We start from the raw sequence: 16,492 nt of genomic DNA, 5'->3' as shown, positions 1-16,492 counted from the left end.
TGTAACATAATATCATTCGTCCTTGTCCTTAGGTGACATTTCTCATGTATTCATATCCGATCAAATCAATACAATCCGGTTCCTTTCGATCATATTTGTCTTTAGTTCCATTTATATATTTAATTTTTAATTGGTTAATCAAATAAACTGTAATTTCTCTTTTCACAACACTTATTAAAAAAAAACAAAATTAATGTAGTGTAAGCAAATCATCTCTATTTTTGTGTGTAAGCAAATCATGAACACTAGTTTTCATTTACTAAGTAAATAACGTTGTGACAACTAATAAGAGAAAATAGTATACTACGCAGAAAATTATATTGTTTTCCAATAATTTCCAAATAAAAAAATACTTAAAAATCTTTATTAAAATTGCATGACTGTTTTCTTAATTTTCTTTTTGACTATTTTTGATAGCCAGAAAATATTCTAAAAATAACATATTTTCAGCTTTTATTTTGATAATATCAGTTGACTTAAAAAGTTTAAAAAAAAAAAAAAACTAGAAACCAAAAGTAAAAAAAAAAAGTTATATAGTTGTGAAATAATTAATAATGTGTTATTGCGAAATCTTAGAAAAGTGATTGGTCAAAGAGAATACTTGGGGGGGGTCCTAGCTGGCACACTATTAAATTACTAGAGAAAAGGAGACGCTGACGTGGCGACGCAGGCTTTTCAGTGTCCTGTCTTAAAGGACGAAATGGACTTTTTGTTTTTTATTTTATTTTTATTTCTTTCTTTTATTTTTAATTTTAATTTGGCTAGAAAGAAGAATCAAAACGATACCATTGTCTTCTCCAGTCTCCACCCACTTCAAATTGCGAAAAGGATATGAAAAAAATTATAGCAGCATATCTCAGTTTTATCTTTACTATTTCAAATTATTAGAATTTCTGAGAGATCTTTAATCTAGCTAGAAAAACAAAAAAAAATCTCTTAATTAATTCTATGAAATGTAGAAAACACAATGCTTATATCTTTTGGATTAGCAATCTTGCATTCATTCTATTTGTTTGTTCAACTATTTCATTCATTCTTTCAATTTTTTTTCACTCTTGTTCTTTCCATTTTTTCAGAATAGTTGATTGTACAACGTCTTTTTATAGCAATATTGTTGTAACATTACAAAGCAAACATGCAAACTAATTAGTTTCTATTAGTTACCTGTTTTAAGTTTTCGTTATATATAATTTATCTATGCATATTATACTGTACATGTACGGTCCTGACCTGAGTCGTGACCATAGGAACCATCAATTCATTGCAAATATGCTATTTTTTGCATTCGATCGATTTCGATTTCATAGCTTTGAAGTAATATTTTAACAAGAGCAAAAATTATCAGTAGCTTGATCATATCATGACAAAAAAAAGTATTCATTTTAAAACTTTTGAAGGATTCACTTTTACCTTAGGGTTTCATTGTTTTTGACGTGACTAATTATAGTGGCATGCATGTCAACCGTCAAAACAAATCTAAATAAGAAGAGAGAGAAACATAGACTTCGACATTATAATGATTGTTAAAGGTCGTGTAAACATGTAACGTCGGTCTGGTTATTAATTCATGTATGCTTTTGATACTAGATTTGGTTTATTTATATATTTAAAGCAAATCAACTTTGGAGGGTGATAGAGATATGATCTTTACAACAACAACAAAAAAGCTTTCGCGATCCATGCATGCAGAAATACATATGATTCAATCCACTCCCTCCATGCAAGTTTCGATAGATCCTTTTTATTACTTAATTAATTTCATTATCCTACTTTCATATTTCTTATATTCACTTTATAGGTCAATCATTGACTTTTATTTGCTTTGAAACTATAGTTATAAAATTTGTATATATTTGTATAACACGCACACTTTTCATAGAAGAAAAACAAAATAGCCATATGTATTCTTGGGTCGTTCATTTAACTTCGTATATCCACTAGTGCAAATCCTATAGTAAATAATTTGTTTTGCGCCTTTTCTAAAAGACTTTGCATGCGATGCAACTCTCTGTCGTAAATTTGTATACCGTGGGAGCTTTGATTAATTTATGTCTTAGCTTGCAGACAATGATGAACGGTTTCTGTTTTCCATATGAGATGCAATAATTCCCATCGCCATGCAATGCAACTTACGTAATGTACGCTAATGATTATCTATATATGTTTATATATTTGGAGCAGACAAAATGAGGGTTTAATAATTTAATAAATAACTTTAATTTTAACTTTTAATTCATGATCTTTTTTTGCATGTTCTTAACATTTTTGGCGTAAGAAACCCTATGACAAGAAATATATTATACCCTGCTTTATATTATGACACGAAATATAGACCCTGCTGTAACTAAGAGAAAACTAGCATTCACGTATTATACGAACATATATGCGCATGAATAAGGTTCAAGTGTTGAAGCCGGAAGGCAAAAGCAATTAGAAAAAGTAATTATTCTACTTAATTATAGCTCGTGCATATGAATTAGAGATTCGTAAATCAAATCCCTTTTTGAAAAAGAAAGTATGAGAAGCAATCATACAAACAAAGCCAATAGCTTTTCGAAGTTTGAAAAAACTATATAAATCCCTTTATTTGTTTTATTAAAATGGAAATGAGATCTACATAGGATGCCTCCAAAATCTACCAATTTCTTATAAGATTGAAAAACAGATACATCACTCATGCATTTGCCCTTGTTGATGAATAAGACCCGTTTATGAAAAATATTTGTGGTCCTAAACTACTTAAAAATGTCGAATCGCATTGTTCTCATTTGTGTGGTTTCTTCACATTTTTTTGTCGTATTTATACGTCTAGCTCGGTCGTCTACTCACCTTTCAATACATACACAATTGATAGTATCTAATAGCAATGGTGATTTGAAAACCTAACAACAAGGATAAAAGTGGATAGATCATACTATTTTTTACTAATTTTTTTGTTAATTAGTAAAAAAAGTAACAATTAGTTACTATTTTTTTAATTTGGCTATCTAAATGAAACACATTTTTGTACCATGGAATAATTTATGAAAAAATAGGGAAAAAGATTTTATGAAACATTGACCCATTTACTCCACCTATTTGAAATTGTGTACATAATTAGAAATGCTAGATTCACCTAAGATTTCCTGTCCCCAAAGAAATAAAGAGAGACATGAATAAATGAATGAATGAAGTTTTCATATATATATAAAAAAAAAGGAAGAGAAAATGGTCAATTTAATAAATTAATGAATGAATGTTGCCAAAACAAAACAAAAAAAAAGTTAATGAATGAATGGGTTACACTTACACTACTTAAGTTTTCTTTTTCACTTGGCTCCCAATATTGCAATACTTGTCCTTTCTATTGCACTTGGTGACAATCTTAGTACTACAACAAAAAGATTTTGACCAGTCTTCTCAATCACACACCCACATGAAAGAAAGAAAAAAAACATATAAACAAATAATAATAATAACCAAACTCTCCCCCAAAACTTAAAACACACATAACACTACTACACCTATCCCCACCTCAACACAATCCCTTTCTTCTCCCCTTTCTCCAACACCTACCAAAAGCCTCTCTCTCTCTCTCTCTCTAGTTCTTGATTTCTCAAGATTATTTCAAGAAAACATGGCTGACCAAAGTGGTGGGTTGGTTATGATGAGAGAGTACAGAAAAGGTAATTGGACTCTAAATGAGACTATGATTCTCATTGAAGCCAAGAAGATGGATGATGAGAGGCGGATGCGGCGGTCCATCGGCCTTCCACCGCCGGAGCAACAACAAGACAGCCGTAGTAGTAGTAGTAATAAACCCGCCGAGCTACGGTGGAAGTGGATAGAAGACTACTGCTGGAGAAAAGGTTGTATGAGGAGTCAGAATCAGTGCAATGACAAATGGGATAATCTCATGAGAGACTACAAAAAGGTTAGAGAGTACGAGAGAAGAAGGGTAGAATCGTCTTTCTCCGCTGCCGCCGGAGAGTCGTCGTCATCTTCAGCTGCCGCCGGTGGGGAGACGGCGCCGTCTTACTGGAAGATGGAGAAGAGTGAGAGGAAAGAGAGAAACTTGCCGAGTAATATGTTGCCTCAGACTTACCAAGCTTTGTTCGAAGTGGTTGAGAGTAAAACGTCGCTGCCTTCTTCCACCGCCGTGACCGCTGCAGTTGCGGCTGCTGCGGCTGCTATTGGAAGTGGAAACGGTTCCGGCGGTGGACAGTTACAGAAAGTGTTACAACAAGGTTTAGGATTCGTTGTTCCAAAAGTACATCAAATCATTCAGCCTCCTCCTGTTGTAGTATCTCTTCCTCCGCCACCGTCTCAACCACATCCGCCGCCGCAGCCTTTACCGCCACGACCACTACTGCTGCCACCGCCTCCACCGCCTTCTTTTCATGCTCAGCAAATACTGCCCACAGTAGGTACCTTCTTTCTCTCTCTTCTTAACTTCTTGCATTTGCTCTAAGTTTAGTTTTTATTATTTGAGAATATTAATAATAATAATAAAAGAATCTGACATTTAAAGAAACACCCACATTGTAATTTATGTCATTTAATTAGTCTGATTAAACCATGAAAATAATATACAATTTTTAACTTTTTTGATGTATTAAGCTATTGTTATATTCTTTTGTTTGATACAACTCTTAATTAAGAACATAAAATTACTAATGTCTTGTTATTTTTTTGATATTAAGTTTGGACTATATATATATTGGATACACATTATATTGTCTTGAATTTGTATTAACAAGTAATTTGGTTTGGGATTATGTTTTAATAACTTTTTGGAAGAAGGGTAATAGTAGCTCAGATTCTGATACAAGTGAGTATTCAGACACATCTCCGGCGAAGAGAAGGAGAACAATGCCGACCACAACAGCCGGTCCTAGTGGCGGTGGTAGTGTAGAAGCGGAGGAGGAGGAGGCTAGACGCAGTAAGAGAGATGAAGAGACGACAGTGGCGGTAGCGTTATCAAGAAGTGTGACTATGATCGCAAACGCGATTAGGGAGAGTGAGGAGAGACAAGATCGTAGACATAAAGAAGTGATGAGCGTACAAGAGAGGAGACTAAAGATCGAAGAGTCTAATGTTGAGATGAACAGAGAAGGCATGAATGGATTAGTTGAAGCTATTAATAAGTTAGCCAGCTCCATTTTCGCCTTAGCTTCTTCTTCTTCTTCTGGTCGCCATAGTAATCAGCATCAAGGAGGTCCACCGTAATCAACTTGAATAATCATTTATTATGTAGTAATTAATTTGATTAGGGAAGTGATTAAAATCGTGGAGAGTGATGATCGGAGTACATAAATTGATATTGAAAGTTTTTCATATATTTTTTTGTCACTCTCAAATGTTTTTATAAGTAAACCCATGCAATATTATTTATTAATTGAAATGTGATGTTTAATGTACATGGTAATTAAGCTGCGGACTCAATATCACAAGGATATATATACTAAAAATGTTTCGGTTCGATTTCTTATTGATAATGAATGTATTAGGTCAAAACTGTATCCTTCGTTACTTATTATGTAGTTAACTTATGTGTATGTATGCTTTCTTGACATATGTAAGAATACTAAAGAACCATATGATTACAAAATACATTATATACGTATTAGAGAGATTCTTGAGTTAGACTGTTTGGGATTAAAGTTCAAGAACATATGGAGCTAAGCTAGCCTTAACGGATACACGTAAATGTAATGCCACTCAATTAGCATTGGTGTAACCAAAGAAGGACGTAGCTAATCATGGACATAATCATGCAATTAAAGGAGATGTGAAACTTTATATGAATTGGGGATCGCGTGAGATGAACGAGGCAGAGAGAAGAGCGTAGGGAAGCATTGAAGTGAGAGAGAAAGTGGTCAAAGGGGGCAGAGAGAGCAGTCAAAGGAAGGGGAAGAGTGTGGAGGCCATTCTATTCAGTATTATTGGTTCCCCATTCTCATTCTTCTCTCTCTCTCTCTTTCTCTTCAATGCATCTCAAAAAGCTTAGTGACAAAAAACATAAAAACAAAACAACAAAACCTTCTAATTCTTTTTAGCTTCTAGATTTTTCTTATCGTTTATCAAAGTTTTAAGATGGTGTAGTTATAAATGTGTAAGAATAGTGTAGCTCAAATGTTTTTGGATTAGGCGGAACCTCCTACAAATTTAAGGTTAAACCATTCTGTTTAAGCCGATAATAGAACTAGTAGATCATAGTAAAACATTACTATATATCTCATAGTTGATATTTTTGAATGTTTCTGTCTGAATAGAAATCAATAACGAAGTAAACTAAAATCAAGTTTTATGAGTTCTCCATGAATGTGAGTTAGTCTCTCTCGACATACTACATACATTTTCACAAAACCTGCATTTTTGCAAACTCTAAATATACAAATAGAGAAACCGTCCCATAGCATTATAAAGTAACAACGGGGTAGACACAACACAACTCACACGTACTTTAAAAACCCTATAGCTAGTCAACAATCCTAGCTTGGTGGGTGTAGGTAGAAATACTTAAGGCCACGTTTCAATTCGAAATTCAACATCTATAGCTAAGAATGTAGCTAAGGAAAGTGGAAACTACTCTGGCTAAGTTGAACTTGAATAACCATGCTTCATATAGATAATAGAGTATAGAGTATAGTCAATGCAGATCCTATAAACACACGTAAGGTCCATCTTATGAACACGATAGTTCATATATATTTTATTTGCTAGTGAAAAAAGGGAAATAAGAGGAACCCATGAGGGGTCACAACAATAAATCACTATGGGCCAATTTGGTAAGCACTAAGCAATATTACAAATGTGATAAAAATATAAATGTTTTATTTTAGAAGAAGAAGAAAGAAAAAAAGAGAGAGTAGTGAAGTATGTAAATGTGATGTATATAGTGTTTGTACTCTATGGCCAAAAAGTGCTTCTCTTTTTTCTTCCCCACACACCCTCTTCAGATGCAGCTTTTCTACAGAGAAAGTGAGCTGTGTTTGAAATAATGACAATAATAAAATTACAAAATAGAAGTAAATAAAAACATTTTCAGATAGTGACTGGTGCGCTATGTTAACTTATGACACACCAAATTGTACCTGAAATATCATATCTATAAAAATCTATTCGTGTGATTAGAATTGGTTTACTTAAGACTGGTGTGATAATACAGACAAAACCATTTTCTTAGATTATATGAGTTTGATGTGTATGTGTTTTACACTGATTAACTTGGTTCTGACATTTTATTCGTGGATTTCTAAATAGTTAAATGTGTGTTTCAAGTCTGATCGATTAAAATTAGTACTTGCTTTCGATTCTTGATGCAGATTTTAAATAAAAAAAATAGTTTCAACCCTACTATTTTTATGTTTATACCCAATAGTGAAATTGTTTAGTGGATTAATTAGGGATATAAATAAAAATTTGATATATTATAAATATGAGCGAGAAAACCTTAAACGATAATTATAATGTAACGGATGGATTATAACATTTACAAGAATGTGGATATTATGATCACCATTGAGATTCAATAACGTTACATTGCATGGTTTTGACAATTCGTTTTTCTTTTTTTTTTCCTCAAACAATTCGTTTTTCTTAATAAGAGAACACTGTTGTTTTTTTTGACAAGAATTTAAAAGAGACACTATTGTTTTGTTCTTAAAGAAACAAAAGAAAATAAAGTAAAACAGGACTAAAAAAAAATACACAATCAGTCACATACCGTTGTTTGTATCCGTACATTATCCTAATAATAATAAAAAGGAGAGAAACTCAAATGATGTCGACATACGAATACACACTTCATGTGACACTGCAGTATTCAATCCAATTATGTTCATTGATGGGCCTATGAACCAATAACCACAACAACAACTACTAGTCCACATAATGGTCTTCACGAGCATGGTTTAACTTACATATGTCTTCCACCAAACCATCTCTCTATTTTGCTGTTAAGGAGACTTACTAATGTTTATGTCCTCATCGTTCTTGTTACTGAGAGTTTTGAGACTATTGAACTAAATATATAGTATAGGTTGGTTACCAAATGTTTTGTTTCCTGGAAATCCAAATAGTTCATCATTTTTTTGGGTACTGCAACGACATGTACCAGAAATTAAATGAAAACCCTAAGAGCCAAAAAAAAAGAAGAAGCTACATATAAGAATGAAAAACAGAATTACATTGTATACTGAAGAACGTAAAGGGACTTGAATTTTGATCATTTACAGAGTCAGAGGATCGTATCATTGTCATTTTTGGTTCTTTTTGTTTTTCTTTCTCCATCAGACAAAAACTACTTACACTAGTGAGACAGACATATGTCAGAGAGGGACGAATAAGAAGAAGATGATGATCTGATGAAACTACATGGTGAGGAAAGACTCACCAGTCTCAACATTCACATCTCTTTGCTAATGTTTTCTTTACCCCTCTCACAATCTTCCCGAACCATACCAAGTTCATTACACCGAGTGCAGCTGGTACGCCGAATACCAGCACGTAACCAAAGATGTGCATCCTCATGACCTACCACAATACATAGTAATTCCAATCACATAAACCACAAAAGACATTCGGAGATTTGAAAGAATTGTGATGTATTGAGTACATGGGTAAGGCTTTGAAGCTATAGGGTATCAACATAATCAATAAAACCGCCAGATAGTGAAGAAACTGACGAAAAGGAGATTATGAGTTTTTACCTGGTTGTAGTGGAGATATACATGATAAAACATGTATATGAACAGTAGAATTCTAGCAACCTGCATGAAAGTGTTTGAGTGATAAGTAGAGACATAAATGCATCAAATCGAATATTGATTAGGATTTTACAATCATAATGGAAAAGCCGTTAACAATGTACCAGCCAAGCCAAGAAGATGAAAACGCCATTTACAACATATGCCAATGACTTCTTCATACCAGCCGTGTCCAGGTACCTTCATAAGACCCCCAAGACAATCCGCTTTTGTTGTCAGAAGAAAGATTGATAATGTTATACATCTTGCATGGTATATGGAAAAATAGGGGAGTACCATCTCAAATTGATCTCTGGGGTTGTAATCTCTGAGATGAGGACCATGTAGGTATACAACTGTCCTTCTCCAGAAAACAAAGAGTAGGCAACTGCTACCCCCGATAGTGAATGATGCACAATCTGAAATCAATATGCCAATCTCTGTGTTAGTTTTAAGCGTTAGCTATCTTTACACATTGATTCCGTTGAGCAATGCAGAGGTGTACAAGTTGATAAACCAAAAGTCAAAAATCAGCAAGACGTATATTTGGGAGGATTTTGAATATCTAGGTAAAGTCAAGTGTTTAATCAAGAAAAGTTACTTACATACTCAATTCCACCCAAAGAAGGGTATTTCCAGAAGATCATCCCAAGATCAGCAATAAAGTAACCAACAGATACCTGCAAATCATTAATGTAATACTGTTGAAAACTCTTCTCTCATAGACTCTACACTAGCTTTTGGATCCAGTTAAATCAGTGCTTACCCCTAAACCAAGAGACGAAAGTCGTGAGCTCCGGAAAACAACAAGATCATTATGCCACCTATCGGAAAAGAGATCGGACCAGAAGACAAAATACAGGGACATAGCCGAGATAAAAATAGCATGAACTGTTGAGATACCCCTGCCAAACAAGATGAAACGTCTTAAAAAACCTAAAAGTACACACACAGCACTTCAAAAAAGTTTTAACAATCATCAAACACAAACCGGTTATTCCATTCGATTCTTTGAATTTTAGTGAGGATGATATAAGTCTTAGAATGTGAGTTGCTGATAAAGTGACATAGATCATAGACCTACAAAAAAAACATACAATCATCAAACAATCTCCTGCAAGGATCTAACTTTTCCTTAGATCTATAGAATCACAAACGTTCCAATACAAAAAATAAAAACACAAACTTTACCACTTTGCAAAGGAAAATGCCGGTGAGAACAGACGTGTAAGGAATAAACGGATCAGCTAATAAATAGTTCTTAACCAAATGCTGTGCTTGATGATGATAAGACTTAATAGCACCAATCGTTTGCAAAGACGTCGTCGACATTGCAGACAATACAGATTCTGGGTCTTTTGTAACACTATCTCATCGTTCACAAACCTACACCAAAAACCCAAATTGACAAAAGAGATCATCAATCTCAAAAACTTATCATACAACAACACTAATGCTAAATCCACCAAAAATCAAATTTTTTTTAGAAATTTCTCAATCTCGATACGTTAAAAACTAATCTGAGTTATCTGAATTAGAGATACAATAAACAAATTACAAGAATCTAACAAAATCTATGAAAACGAAACGAACCCTAATCTCAAAAAATTTTAAAAAACTCACAACAAAATGCAGATTCGATAAGATACACAAAGGCAATACCTAAGATTGGGGAAGATCCTAAACAAAGAGTGAAATAACGAAAAAACCCGATCAAGGGCAGAGAAAACTCGGATTCAAATCGAAGTCAATCCCATGTAACCGATGAAGAATCACAAAAAAAAAAAAGATACCTTTGAGGGAAGAATCAGAAAAATGAAGAAATGCACGCAAAGGGAGAAGATTTCAGAAAACTGTGAGAGTGAGAGAGAGAGAGAGAAGAAAAAGCAGAGAAAGGGTAAATGGGAAGTAGCATCAATGAAAGAAGAAGATGAGGAAGAAGAAGAAGAAAGCTTTAGCTTTAATCAATGTGAACGATTGAGAAGAAACAACACAAAACACTCGATCTCTCTCGCAATTAACCCAAAACAACGAAAAAAGAAAAAAAAAAAAAACTACAGCTGGTGCACGAAAAAAGAAGAAATAAATATTGTTAAAATTTTAAATGGTATATTTATTTTATTTTATTTTATTTTATTCATAGGTTTCATCTTTTTGATTTATTTAGTTATATGCCAAACTTTTTTTAAAAAACGTATTAAAAAGATGCCTAACTTATGTTAATGAGTGGGTTAAAAAAATTAAACTCGAAGTAATTTGATAAAAATAAATGAATTTACGTTTTTAAAAATAATCGGAAATTGGAATATACATATGAAAATAACATGGACCAAAGGATAGCAAAAAAGAAAAGAAAAAGAAAAGAGATAAAATCATGATAAAATAAAGAGTATATATTGTTATAGTTCGATTCGTGTGAATCACTTCGACTATCATGTCTTTTTCATTTGATTTTGGTATGGTTTTTTTATTCACTTTTCGCAAACCATTTTTGGTGTTTATTTTTATGTGGTATATACAAAGATATAAATATAGGTAAAACAAAAAAGAATGTTTCTTGTTATATGCTAATTTTTTTTTAAAAAGTTGCTTATAAAACAATCCATAGAACGTGAAGCTTTTTTTTTTTTTTTGTAATTTACAAAATGATAACATAAAAATTCTAAAAAGAGGTCAATGTATGCAAACGAGATTCTGAAAGCAACAAAGCAACCAATCAATGAGTACATCATATACATATGTAAACATCACAACTAATATTAAACCATATACTAATTTTAGTAATAAAACTTTGAAATTCCACCTTCAGTGATGTGATGTCTATTATTTAAAATGTTAATTACAGCTATATGGTTCATGAACCCAAGATAATGTCAGTAAGCTCCATCAGAAAATACATACACAAAAAGCCCATAATGAGTTTAGATCGATGCAACACGAGCTCCATTATGTTTGTTTTTGTACGCATATGTTGCAGATATACACCTCAAACTCATTCATCTTGACAAAACATAGAAACCAAAATTGCATAAACTTAATGAGTCCGGAGTCTGAATTATATTTAATAAAATACCATAACCATAATATGACATCGTTTTAGCTCTAAAGAGCATTACAATACGTACCAAAGTATAAATTATAATTCCAACACACTAAATATGTAAAAACAAACTGCATTAATATACCGATTAGATTCACGCACAAACATCCTTTTTCCAACCAAGAAAAAGGAGTAAAACTGCGTTATTGTGACGTTTTCGATTTCCATAATAGTAGTGTTAAATAAGTTCAGACAAAGAACATGGAGTCCTCAATAAGTCTGTTCACCTTGAAGACCGTTCCATCATTATCCATTGTCTGAGAAGAGGATGAGGCAACCGAAGGAGCAGACGAAGAAGACGCTCCACGAGACTGCTTAGAATTCTTCTCCATGATGCTAGCGTCGTAATAAAACCTTCCTCTATAGGCAACCATGTCAGCATATTTAACCGGAGGAACGAGAGAGATTGGTTTGGTGCAGCGAGTGAAAGTGAAGCACATCTCGAAGATGAGCTTCTGAATCTGATCTGAAGTGAATCCAAGTTCATCCCAGAGAGTGTAGTAATGAGTCGGTTTGCTTGTTCCCATCCCTCCGTGGTGACTACAGAGGTAGAAATCACGCTTAGATGGGTGAATGACTTCAGTATCAACGACCGTACCTGAAGGCACATTGCCCTTATCACTTCCATCTGCGCTTGTGGCGGGGAAGAAACGGGTTTGATGACGTTTCTGTGCTACGATTACCGTTATCTTTGGATTGTAACCATCCTTCTCAAAACTCAACTTAACATCACGCAACTCCACATTGAGAACCATATCAAACTGAGCATCGCTGACACCATCACGGAATATCACAATCTTGTTAGGTCGTTTCCCTGTGGCCGTAGCATGAGCTTTGACAAGCTCCAAGCAAGCACCACCAAATCCTTGTATCTCCTCTTGACGGTGAGCCTGGGAAATGACTCTAGATGCATAACGGTTAGCTTTAGGCCAGTTTAGAGTGCCCACAACGGCAGCAATGGACGGGCTCTCCTCGTCTCGAGCAGCGGGATGATTGACATCGGCACCAATGAACATGACCTCATCCTCTTTTTGAAAGAAAGAGAAAGTAGTATCTCTCAGGTGGAAGTTGTTTCCACCAGTCTTTGCGTTCATCTTGAGGGCAAGATTTGCAAGGTATTGATCTAATCCTCTAGTGGCAGAATTGGGCAAGAAACACTGAGTCACCAGACCAAGTTTTGTCTCGGCAATCCATTTCAGAGTCTTGTAGCCATTGTCCCTCCAGGACATAGCACACAGAACAAGAGTTGGACGAGCCCCTCTTTTCTTAAGTGACGCCGCTTCAATCACGGACTGAAGCAATTCCTCAAGAGTATTTCCATCAGAAAGCGTAGCCATACTCGACGATTTCGTAAACATAGGAGGGTCCATCTGCATCCCAAGTCTCCAACATCGTTCGATTAGTTTATCCACAAAGTAATCAGGCATCTTATCGTCATCATAAATCTCAGACGCAGTGAAGTCAAGAACAGCCCAATGCTCCACTGTTGAACCCTCTGCAACTCGCTTCTTCATAAGGCTCCATTGGTTGTTCTTTTCTTGTATCATAGCATTGACAGGACGTCGTCCACTCTCATCAGTCAACATCAGCATAGGAGGCTCGAGTACACGACCTACCACATGGGTCATGTTTGTATCTACTTGCAGTCCAAACTTTCCAATGATGTCTCCACTGTCATAAACACGTGTACAAAAGGATATAAGACTGATAAATTTTAATAAGGATAGAAAAGAAAAGTGAACTTCTTTGTACACATTACCCGCCAGGTCCATCAGGAGACGTTATCATGTCATCTATATTCTTCTTCCTTTTTTCTGGATGGACAATGGACAAATTTCTTAACCAATTTTCTGAATCACGATTCAGTTTTTCTTTTGGATAAATCTGTCCTTCAACCAAGAAGCATAACTCCATGGGGACCAAATTTTGCCGACCATTTTTGCCCAAATCCAAGCAAGGAAGATCTATGTGTTGAATGTTTTTCTGGTACTTGTTCGCGAAGTAATTAACAATGGACGTTTTCCTTGGCGGCTCGTTTTCTTGATGAATAAGATCGAATGTGATGTCTTTTGTGTTTTGTACACTCAGCCCTTTAATGGTGAATCTCGGGCTGTTTTGTCTATGGGAGACCGAGACTTTCAAGCCTTTCAATTCCTTTTCAAACTGGTGTCTATATTTTCTAAACTGATTGCCAAAAATCCACCTCAGATATTCGATGACTAGCAATTTTGGGTAGAATGCCATCACGGAGGAGTCCAAGCACAACGATAAACCTTGTACTGTGGGCTTCAAAGCGTGGCGAAACCCTTGCGCAGTTACAAAGCCACCATTTCGACATGGCTGTGTTTCATGACTAAAAAAGCTTTTGCCAACAGTGATCATACGCTTTGAAGGATGCTCCTTCATCACAACATCCAATCCTTGCAACACCTCACGAGGATTGATAGCGGAATCTTCCTCATTCATGTACTCTGTCAACTCGCTCAGCTTCAGCTCATTCACCTTTTTCATGGTGAAAGTATAGCTTCGACCTCCCAGCTCTTCACCTTTTGGGAAATTTACATTCATTTCTTCCGTGGGAGGCAAGTTAGTTGCGCTGAAAATGTTATTCTGGCCATCATATGCTGTCATGTCGGGGAACTTATCCGGATTGTCCCTGAACGCCTTCTCTTTCACCTTAGCTAGCTCAAATCTTGATATCGCCTTTGAAGACTCGCCGCCGGCTCTTTCGATTTTAACATCGTAGTGGCTTATCACAAGTTGAGGCAGCCTGAAGTTCACTTTAAAATGATTGACAAGGAGATTTACCCGCCGCACCACTCCATCACGACCGCCTTGATCAGCACGCTTTATCGGTTGGCTCTTTTCAGAAGAACCTGTAAATTTAAATATACATTAATAAATCATTTGTTAATCTCTGTAGCTCAAGAACACAAATACATATTTTCTAACATTAGATCTCGAATACAGAGAAAGAAAAAACACATAAATATTCATCGATCGAAATTACAAAATAATACATATTATTGTTAAATTTATACAATTTTTTTTTTAATATTCAGAATTTAAGTTATTATAAGTTATAAAAATTTCCGTAATTTCAATAAATAGTCATTCTTCAAAATCATTCTCTAATTATTTGAACATTATTAAAATATGAAAAAGAAACGTAAGGAATTAGAGACTTCGTATGTGAAAATAATTAAATTAGATTTATGCAGAAGATACAAAAAATATTATTGTTAGTAATACGTACCACGATCCCACGCGCCTCCTGCTGCAACGGCTTGACCCACTTGAACCGCCTGTGGTTGAGGTTGTTGTTGAAACAGCGTCCCACGACCACCATGACCGGACGATGATCCCCACGGACTCTGACCACCGGAACTCTGCCCAGGATTTACGAAACCAACATTGCTGCCTTGATCAGAGCCACGACCACGACCGCGTCCGCCTCTGCCGCGACCATCACTACGACCTCCTTTGGAACCACCTCGCTGCATGGTATTTTGATTAGACATGATCTTGAAAGACTCTTGATTAACAAAAACGATTGATCTAAAGTATTTTTTGTTTTCTTAATGAGTTTTGCTTGAACTTGTGAATGATGAAGTAACAAAATCGGATGAGTGGTTTATATAGAAGAACAAAAAGCGTCGAACAGTGAAGCTTAAGGAGTTTTGTAAAGTTGTCGAATCTTCCTCGAAACCACGAAAAAGTAAGAAAAAGTACAGCTGTCTTTTTAACTTGTTCAAGTCTCGATCGAAAGCAAAGTACTTGTTCTGTCACAATGACATAAACACAGAGTCAGGTGCCATTGTAAGACATGTCATCATCTTAGATACATGTAATCTCTCTTCTTAATTACAATTACGTTTGTCATTTAGCTAAACCATCAAAGAGAAAAAAACAAAAATCTCACGTTTACCTTCTTTCACCGTCCAAGACTTTTCTTGCGTCCATTATCTATGCCCACTAGCTAGGGCCTTGGAGTATCCAAAATTAAGGTTTTTCTAACCAAAGAAGAAATCATAATTTTCAATTTCCTTTTTCTTATCTGTATAGAACTTTCCACTTCAATCAATATGATTAGTTGTACGTGTGTATAAAAATATAGTTTGGACATGGATATTGGATGGTGTAATTAATAAGTAACGATAGTTTTAAAATTGAGAACTTAATATTAGTGTTATACATTATTCTAAAACGAACACTAAAATTGTAAGTTTTATTTATATTTTTACCGTGTTATGTTATAATCTTCTTTGATGTTTTTATTCATCTTTTGAAAAACATTTTCTTCACGTAATGTCATTTTTAGTTAAGAGATTGACGATGAGCACAATTACACAAAATCCAACAGAACGATCACTTTTGCTTACTCATATGTTCTTTCTCATAAGCAATTACGATTACTTTTTTTTTTGTAAAAAGGTAATAAAGAAGATTGGATTATGTAACAAAGTTTTCTTAGTTCGAGTTAAAGATATTTTGGTTTATTATTGATGATTTGGATTAACCGCTATATGCTATAACATGAAATAACTAGTGATCAGATAATTAAAAAAAAAAAAACAGGTTTCTTAAAGGATAGGTACAGCTCAAATTGTGAAAGTTGTGTAACTTGTGCATAATATTTTGATCTTTATTTCACAACGTTCGC

The 16,492-nt window shown here is 34.6% G+C and overlaps 3 protein-coding genes across 5 annotated transcripts; 1 reads left to right on the top strand and 2 right to left on the bottom strand.

The window, feature by feature from the left end:
• The first annotated feature begins 3,562 nt into the window (after window positions 1–3,562).
• On the top strand, window positions 3,563–5,331 carry LOC17897741 (NHS-like protein 1). Of its 2 annotated transcripts, none has more exons than XM_006306351.2 (2): window positions 3,563–4,402; window positions 4,783–5,331. In XM_006306351.2, the coding sequence occupies exons 1-2, from the start codon at window positions 3,617–3,619 to the stop codon at window positions 5,206–5,208; spliced, it is 1,212 nt and encodes a 403-aa protein (XP_006306413.1). In that variant the 5' UTR covers window positions 3,563–3,616; the 3' UTR covers window positions 5,209–5,331. The 2 variants fall into 2 exon arrangements, with proteins under 2 accessions (XP_006306413.1, XP_023632634.1); XM_023776866.1 differs by having other exon boundaries at window positions 4,780–5,331.
• A 2,791-nt stretch (window positions 5,332–8,122) lies between these two features.
• Window positions 8,123–10,777, bottom strand: LOC17899566 (transmembrane protein 56-B). 2 transcript variants are annotated; one of them, XM_023777224.1, is made up of 9 exons: window positions 10,392–10,777; window positions 9,921–10,115; window positions 9,721–9,809; window positions 9,496–9,634; window positions 9,335–9,409; window positions 9,027–9,148; window positions 8,855–8,930; window positions 8,694–8,753; window positions 8,123–8,517 (listed from the first exon to the last, which is right to left on the bottom strand). In XM_023777224.1, the coding sequence occupies exons 2-9, from the start codon at window positions 10,059–10,061 to the stop codon at window positions 8,383–8,385; spliced, it is 837 nt and encodes a 278-aa protein (XP_023632992.1). In that variant the 5' UTR covers window positions 10,062–10,115; window positions 10,392–10,777; the 3' UTR covers window positions 8,123–8,382. The 2 variants fall into 2 exon arrangements, with proteins under 2 accessions (XP_023632992.1, XP_006305502.1); XM_006305440.2 differs by having other exon boundaries at window positions 10,523–10,777.
• A 998-nt stretch (window positions 10,778–11,775) lies between these two features.
• Window positions 11,776–15,416, bottom strand: LOC17899593 (protein argonaute 2). The gene is made up of 3 exons (XM_006305776.2): window positions 15,086–15,416; window positions 13,589–14,705; window positions 11,776–13,500 (listed from the first exon to the last, which is right to left on the bottom strand). Exons 1-3 carry the CDS (start codon window positions 15,348–15,350, stop codon window positions 12,018–12,020), a joined length of 2,865 nt encoding a protein of 954 aa, XP_006305838.2. The 5' UTR covers window positions 15,351–15,416; the 3' UTR covers window positions 11,776–12,017.
• Window positions 15,417–16,492: the final 1,076 nt, after the last annotated feature.

Source organism: Capsella rubella, unplaced genomic scaffold, assembly GCF_000375325.1.
Source record: "Capsella rubella cultivar Monte Gargano unplaced genomic scaffold, Caprub1_0 scaffold_1, whole genome shotgun sequence".
Taxonomy (NCBI): domain Eukaryota; kingdom Viridiplantae; phylum Streptophyta; class Magnoliopsida; order Brassicales; family Brassicaceae; genus Capsella; species Capsella rubella.
Note: the sequence above shows the minus strand (reverse complement) of the source record. Positions and strands in the feature narration are given on the sequence as shown.